Source organism: Pterocles gutturalis, unplaced genomic scaffold (genome assembly GCF_000699245.1).
Source record: "Pterocles gutturalis isolate BGI_N339 unplaced genomic scaffold, ASM69924v1 scaffold12117, whole genome shotgun sequence".
Lineage (NCBI taxonomy): Eukaryota > Metazoa > Chordata > Aves > Pterocliformes > Pteroclidae > Pterocles > Pterocles gutturalis.
This window is the reverse complement of record NW_010112855.1, coordinates 6,295-14,178: the sequence shown is the minus strand read 5'-3', so window position 1 is coordinate 14,178 and position 7,884 is coordinate 6,295. Positions and strand designations below refer to the sequence as shown.

The 7,884-nt window shown below is 43.3% G+C and overlaps 1 protein-coding gene across 1 annotated transcript; it reads left to right on the top strand.

Annotated features, from left to right (window-relative positions):
• The first annotated feature begins 653 nt into the window (after nt 1-653).
• Nucleotides 654-4,665, top strand: VGLL1 (vestigial-like family member 1). The gene is made up of 4 exons (XM_010074228.1): nt 654-864; nt 1,451-1,867; nt 3,879-3,938; nt 4,625-4,665. Exons 1-4 carry the CDS (start codon nt 654-656, stop codon nt 4,663-4,665), a joined length of 729 nt encoding a protein of 242 aa, XP_010072530.1.
• The last annotated feature ends 3,219 nt before the right edge of the window (nt 4,666-7,884 follow it).

Below are 7,884 nucleotides of genomic sequence, written 5' to 3'. Positions count from 1 at the left end.
CCACCATGTACTTCAGTTCTTTTAGCACACTCCCATCCCCAGGGTACATTTGCACACTACTAGGTCCTAAGCCCAGGGTTAAAGGTGGATGAAGGCAGGGTGAGAAATGGCAGCTGGTGGATTGATGTGCCCGTTTCATTCTTCAATAGAGCCAGTGCTATGGCACTGACAGGTAACTCATCCAAGGTAGGTATCCATCAGGCCGTCTGCATCTCTGAGCCATTCACTGCTTTCAGGATGCAGAATCTCTGACTAAGGTTACATATTGTACAGTTACATAAAATTTAGAGCTCACCAGTGAAAGATACTGCATTGAAGGAGTTAAATTTGGACTCAATTTGTCTGGTGTTGGGAAAGATGTCCTTCCATCACAATTCTGAAAAATGTAGTATGAATTTATTGAAAGGTTTCTCCTTTTGTTTTATACTTAAAGTATTTGATATTGGAATTATATAATAAGGAAATCAGTAAGGAAAAGGTGTGTTAAAGAAGCAGAAACCCAGATAAAGAACCTAATCTTACTATTAACTGTTCTTCTGGCCCTACCAGTTTCGGGAGGAAGATGGGCTCACGACTGACTGTGCACTTTAAGTTGAATAGTGTTTCTTTGACAGGTCTGTGTTTTTTTTGGCAGGGGCTGTTGGTTATTGAAAATGGAAGAAACAAGGAAGCTCTCTCCAAAGCCGTGTAAAAGCAAAGGACCTGTGAAAACAGAGTGGGGGTCTCAGAGTGTTGTATTTACGTATTTCCAAGGGGATATTAACAGCATGGTAGATGAACATTTTTCTAGAGCTCTAAGCAATGCCAAGAACCCACAAGACCTGAGCACAAAGCACAAGGGCGAGACCGTTGTCCTGAAGAACGGTGAGCTGCTTTCCATGCATGAGCGTGGGGTTAGACAGAGGTGACTAGCTTTCAGTAAGGAATTTGAGATGCAGAGTACTAAAAATTGGAACTGTGTGCAAACAGAACGCAAGAAAATCATGCTTGCAAAACCCTGGATTATGTAGCTTGGATTTCCTGGGCAAATCCCTGTACTTGCTGGGGTGCTTCCCAAGCTCTCTGTGGGCTGTTGGCAGGACTGGGTCTTCATTTTCCAGCCAAGAGCCTCCATCACTGTCAGATGCATTAAGCGTGTTATGACTGAAATATATTTTTGCAAAGACAACAAATTGTCTAAGCTTGCAGTTGTTAAAAACCTGCCTATACTAGTGGCTTGTAAGAAAACACATGTAATGTTTATTTGAAAGTATTGGTGGTGGTTGTTTAGTCTGGTTTTAATATGAATTTGTGGTTGATTTTTAAGATAAGCAACACTAAAGTGAATATATATTTCTGTAAAAATGAATATGCAATGTGGTAGCATTCTCTTAGAAGTCCATTGGAATTTGCCTTGAAAAAAAGTGAGAATTGATGAGACCTCAGATGCTTTCTTTCTCTTTTTAATTAGATAGCATGTCTCCCCATCAGTGGAATTTCTCTTCACATTGCTCCAAACCATATCCATCATCTTCTGCAGCAAGCATGTCAAATTCTGGTTTGAATTTTACTGCTGCTGGTGTAGCAGGCCAATACCAGCCATCAGCTCTGCGGAGTCATCCAACTCAACCTCCGGATTTATGGCCCTTCCCTTCGATTGGGACTCCCAGTCTTACCAGTTCGGTGTATCATCATGCCTTGCCTGACCTGCACGTGGTAGATGAACCCATCTCGGACAGGAAATACGGTTCTCTTCTTGGTCTTCTGCAACAGGAGAGGTGCCTAACATCCATGCAAGAATGTACCATGAAGCAACACTCAAGTTCTGCTTGTATGACTGGACCTGCTAGGTTACAAAATATAAGTCAAAGTTCAGCTCCTGGGGGAGGTAAGGAAATACTTACTATCACTTTATTCTTTGATGACATCTTGGGTAAAGAGGCAAAATAATACCATCTGCTCCTAAGGTTCTTAAATTGGACCCATCTTCAGCCCAGCTGATAGAAACATTTTTGAAGAGATAACCCATGCTGTGTACTGTGGTATTTGGAATTCATTAACTATAGTAGGGCTTAATCAAAAATGGGCATTGCCCACGTGCACAGGATTTTACCTTCTGGTTTACATTAGGGGTTACGTTACTAGCTTATAGGTAGCAGACAGGGTCACTCTGTGTGTACTGGATGCTCCCACATTTTGTCCAGAAAGGGGGGGCCAGGTAAGAGCCCTGAGCAACCTGTCTTACTGTGTAGGCCATTAGTGATACTCTGAATACAGGATGTGACAGCCCTCACCAGAAAGGCCAGGGGTTTCCCTCCCTCCCCAGTCTCTGCCTGTAGCTGGCAGGCCAGCTTTGCCTTCTCTCCCAGCTAATTGCTGCCTTCCACGAAGTGCCACTGCCCCGCGTGTCAAAGGCTGTGATTGCTCTCTGCAGTAGATTTCCCAGAGATAATGCAAATCACGCAGAAGTGATGATTGTTGCTTATTTATTATTAACAATTAGTAGGAATCCCAATCCTAGGTACTACCAGCACACAGAAGAAAGATGGCTGGTGGCTGAAGTCCATTTCCTGAGAGCTTACATCCCCACAGCATCTAGGTCAGCTGGATGAAATTGCTCCCTTGTGAGTAATTTCTGCCTTTGAGAAGCTCTCTGGGATCAAGCTTCTTGGCCAGAGCCCTGGTGCTGTTAGGGTATGGCTGCATTGCTGTTCCTGGGCATTACCCAGATAGTCGGCTTGGCACTGGGCTCCAAGAAAAAAGGTTGTGAAATTGTTTAGGGAGTCTGCTGGAAAAGTACAATGCGTCCTACCTGCTGCTTCTAGATAAAAAAGACCAGGCATGTGAAGAAGTGATCTTGAGGCTTAAGTTTTGAAAAATAACCATATACCTATGGGTTACCCAGTTTCTAACCTGCATCAGTGGGAATTTGGCAGAACATGGGCTGAAAGTACAGTTTATATCTGCAGGCAGTCTTATCTGCAGTTCCAGTTTTGAGGTTATAATGAAGCTATGTTTTTATGAGGTTCCCAGCAGTAGGTGTTCTGCTAACCTACTCCTGATGGAGTGTCTAGTGCCTGTCTGTGCATGGAAAAGGGAGAGTGTGTATGTCTTCAGCTGGAATACAAATTTCCTGCTCATGATACGTAGTTAGATGGATTTAGCTGAGGCTGTATGTATGTGTTGCACAGGCATGCATCCTAGACTTTGCAGTGAGTAATTACTTTAAAGGCACTGTCTGGATGTCCGGGATTTAATTTAAGAAGAAGGTTAGATGCCCTCTTCCCCCAAGGGGGCAATATGAGCCTATCAAGGCTTGGGAGCCTGAGGAGCTGACTCCTCTAAAAAGGGAGATGGTTCATGAAACTGGTCTTGAGATCGAAAAAGGGAAGCAGTGCTAACAACAGAGGACTTTTGTTCAAACTTTCAGGGAGAAAATGAGTGGGGAAAAATTAAAAAGGAAATTAAATAGCTTGATGTTCCCCAGCCATCGCCAATTAAAGCCTTTTCTTTCAGGATGTTTCCAGGGCCTTTCTGAATATTTGGGGAGCCTCATAACACCACGTTATGGTGTTATGTCACATAAGAAGCGACTGGCCCATGCTCACAGGGAGCCTTTGGCAAGTCCCTAGGATGTGTGCATCTAGTCTGGCTGTGGGAGTCCCTGTTTCTTGGCGCGCTCTGTTAAATATACTTCTCGTTGCTCTGTGTCATGTTTAAGAACAGCTGATATTTATATTTATGGAAGTGTACATTGCTGTGCCAGACAGCACAGAGCTCCCCAGCACCTGTGCTATAGGCTGGGCTGCAAAAGCACAAGGTTTCTTTGGGATCTACTGCCTGCTTTTAGCTCTGTGTTGAATCTCTGCTCATCTCCAGTATTTTTTTTTTTTTTTAAGAGAGGAAAGCAAGCTCTTACCAAGGCTCAGAAAATCCCAGTGTCAGCCATCCCACTGCAGGTGAGTAAGGAAACCAGAAGGTTTGGAACAAATTAACACACACCTATGAAGGATAGCTGCCTTGCTTATGCACACAGAATTAAAGATGCTTCTTTGGTTGCTTCCAGACTATATTTCAAAAGCTTGCTTTTCCCTGAGATATACAGACCACCTCCCATAACTACATTAACAGAGAAGAGGCAAGACATTCTATTAAAATGAGATATATGACTTTCTGACTCCATCTACCTTCATTTCTGTGCCTGTTATACCATCAGCCTGCCACTTCACACCACCTATTTTGCACTGTCTGTCCCAGGTTTCAGAACCCAGAAAGACAGGACACCCCTTCCTTTGTATCTCAAACACCTGGCTTCAGGCTGAGGTCTCTGTTAGAGCTGAGTGCTAGCGTTACCCCAAGGTTCACCAACAAACTGACCACAGTAGTTAGGACAGTTGTTCTAAGAAATTATTTCCAAAGCATTCAGGCTTTATTATGTTTTTATTAGTCTCTTGAAACAGTGTTGTACCCTGATGCAGGCTCTTTGATGTGCAATATTTTGGGGATACTTTGGATGGGTCATTCTGGTTGTTCTAGCAAGGGCTCTCTTGCATCAGATCCAAAGGTGCAATTTTGTTTGCACAACATCCTAAGAGATTGCATAGACTATGCTATTTGATTGTCCTGATACCGCTGTGTCTTTCAGGTATTCAGATTCATGACAGAAGACAAGATTTGTACTTTTAGCAATTGGATGTTTCTACTTTATTCTGAAAGAGAAAGTTCTTGCTGTGAACTTCTATTATTTGCAACTGTGAATCAAGAAGAAATGAACTGCAGCTGTTCTGTCCTTTTTCTCTCAGTTGGAAGAATACATGTACTATTTACTGTTTGAGGAATGAAAAATCACCTTTTGCTTTTCAGTAAATAGCTTCTAATAGCTGTGGTATTAAACCTGACAGTATGTTTGTTGTGAAATAAATATTGTCTACTTAAGGCTTTTCACGTAGCCCTCTCCGAAAGGACTCTTAGCACTTTTTAATCTTTCTGTGTTTATTCATTTATCATCTCTTGATAAGAAGCACAATTCTTATCAATGCAGTTAATAACTGATAACTGCAGGGATTCAGTTAGTGTCAATTCAGTGCTGCAACTTCTTATCTTGATTTGCTATCTCCATATTGTTTAAAGTAGTCTTAAACCATGGGCAAGAGACTTCAAGACAACCACAGGTCAGCAAAGCACGTTATCATATTTATGTTTTGGTAGGACAGGAATTTGTAATCATACTTGCAATTCACAGGGACATTCTTCAGAAACTATATAATATGTATCAGCCTGAAGGCTCTATTTTACTCTCTCATCATGCATAATCATTCTCTAGAAAACAGTGAATTAACACTGGATCTGTGAGTAAATCTGGGTCCTCACTGGATGCAACTAGAACACCACTGAGCAGAAAGCTGGAGGTGGGAATGGTCTATTTTCCCAGGCTCTCTGCAGGTGTAGAAGGTTCTTCTTCTAAATAAACCCTGTGTAGTTGAATTTCAAATTATTGAGCTTGAAGGGCTTTGTCACCAGCACAAGCAAAAATCCCTCTGTTCACGGTAACGGCATCCCACTGACCTCGGAAAGGCTGAACAGGAGGTGGTTTGGATGTTCCTCCGTGCAGCAGCAGTGGCAGCCATGAACTCTGCATTGATCCTGCACATTTGGATCCCCACCTCGTTTCACCACTCGCCCTTGGCAAATATGTTTGCTGAAGCTAAATGTGAGTAAAACCTCATGTGACTCATGTTTAGGTTTGGGTATGTAATCGCTGCAGTAAGAGACAGCTTGTCCTTTATTGTAAATCCTAGGGATAAAACAGATTTGGCTTTATTTTTTCCTTCTTCATTAGCTACACATTAATTTAATGTAAAGGAGCACAATTATCTGACAGCTCTACGCAGTTGCTTAAGGCAAGTTGACCTTTGAGATCCTAGAGCTTGTGAATTGTAGGACAAATCCTCAGCTGGTGTAACAGTTTGTGGCTCTGTTTACACCAGGTATCTGCACTGCCACTGGTCTACTTCAGTTCTAACATCTTGTGTAATTTTATAAATAATTTGACTTCAGCAATTTTAGATGTTTATAGTACTGATTTAAAAAGAAAAATGTAAAAAATTCCGGTTTGTATCATACAAACTTGCTCTAGCATATACATGAACTAGTCCAACCCAAGATCCCATACAAGAGGAACCACTTTAAGTAAATTAATAAAAGGTAGCCCAACATCCTGTCTTCCTATAGATAAGCACTGAAAAATTACTTCATTTTAGTATTTCTACATAATTGCCTTTCTTTTCTTTTAAGTTTTGGAATACCTCTCCAGTTAGTTTTCTTTTGTCATCCACAAACCACTTAATTCTCTGGTTTTTAAGGCTACATGGTAGAATAATCTGATTTCCTCCATGGGCCAAAGCAAAGATTTCCAACCTGTGCTCTGTACCTCTCTCTTTCTGGCTTGTGTTGTAATTCCAGTTAAGTTATTGCTTCAAAATTCTGATTTTTTTTTTCTCCCTCTGCCATACCTCCTAAAATAAAATGTTGAAATAATTGTATTGGGTTTGTGTGATGGGGGGTTGGTAGCGGGCAGAGGGGCTGCAGGGGTGACTCCTGTGAGAAGCTGCTGGAAGCTTCCCCCGGTCCAAGTCACCTAGTCTGATTTGATTGCTAACAAATGAAAATGATTTTTTTTTTTCCCCAAGTCGAGTCTGTTTTGCCCATGACCATAACTGCTGAGTTATCCCACCCTGTGCTTGTCTCAACCCATGAGGTTTTACCTTTTCTTTTCTTCTGATTCTCCTCCCCATCCCACCAGGGAGGGGTGAGCGAGTGGATATGTGGTCCTTAGTGCTGGCTGGGCCTAAACCATGACAATAATTTCTCTCTAAGGTCTGAAAAGGCATGTAACAGCATATTTAAATGATCTTAAAATGCAGTGCTGCTTGGAACAGTTTGGTCACAGCCCGGTGGGGTTGGGCAGTGCCGGGGGGAACCCCTTGTTTTTAAATGCACATCACTTGTTGCAAGGACACGAGGCTGCACTGATGCTGCCTTGTTGTGGGAACACTTTGAGCCGTTGCTGCAAGGTTTGGCAATGCTGTGTCCTTACCACCCGGCTGAGCAGGGGAAGGCAGCGAGTGTCTGGGCAGCCCCAGGGCCAGTGTCTCATCCCAGGCCCCACACGCCAGTGCCACGAGCCGTGGGGCCGGGCTCCGCACCAGGCACGCAGGTCTTGCTGTCCTCCGCGGCTGTTAGAAGCATGATGTCCTTGGGGTGGAGGGCTGGGGGGACAGAGGCTCTAGCTCCAGTGTTTTATCCTCTGCCGCTGCAACAGCATTTGTCAGAGCACAACTATCTGTGTAGGCACGGTACTTTTCTCCTGCTGTAAACACGGTCAACCCATCGGTGCAATTTGCTTTTGATGGTTTAGTATGAATAGAGATTTGAACACTTCGCAGGAGTTCCCTGCATCAGGTAGGCTTTTAAAAAAAATTTATATCTAGAAAAAAAAATTATAGATAATATTTTATTCCATTTACAATATTGTTTGTCCAGACTGGAGTGTTTCTCACCTTTCCCCTCAGGCTAGCGCTGTGTTCCCGATGCTGCCATACTGCTGTCATGCTCCGATGACGCCGTCTTCATTCCCATTCAGTACATGCGCTCTCCTGCTCAGAAGGACTTGGCAGACAGCATGCTGCATTCAGCAGCCGCCATCTGGTACTTCCCACAGTTATTTTCGTTTCCTGCTCTGAATACAGCAATCACGGTGGTGACGGGAGGAGAAGGGATGCGGGATGTACTCGTTTCAACAGCTTCCGACTCCCCGAACACAAGGGCACCTCTGCAGGGACCACTCCAAAGGACACAAGGACAAACACAGGCCGGGTGTTACATTTTCTGATAATTTACTGACCC

Bases quoted from the DNA above. Each gene is read 5' to 3' on its own strand.
- VGLL1 (XM_010074228.1), top strand. From the start codon at position 654: ATGGAAGAAACAAGGAAGCTCTCTCCAAAGCCGTGTAAAAGCAAAGGA. The intron at 1,868-3,878 runs GTAAGGAAATAC...TTTTTTTTTAAG, and splicing joins AAGTTCAGCTCCTGGGGGAG to AGAGGAAAGCAAGCTCTTAC. The intron at 3,939-4,624 runs GTGAGTAAGGAA...TGTGTCTTTCAG, and splicing joins TGTCAGCCATCCCACTGCAG to GTATTCAGATTCATGACAGA.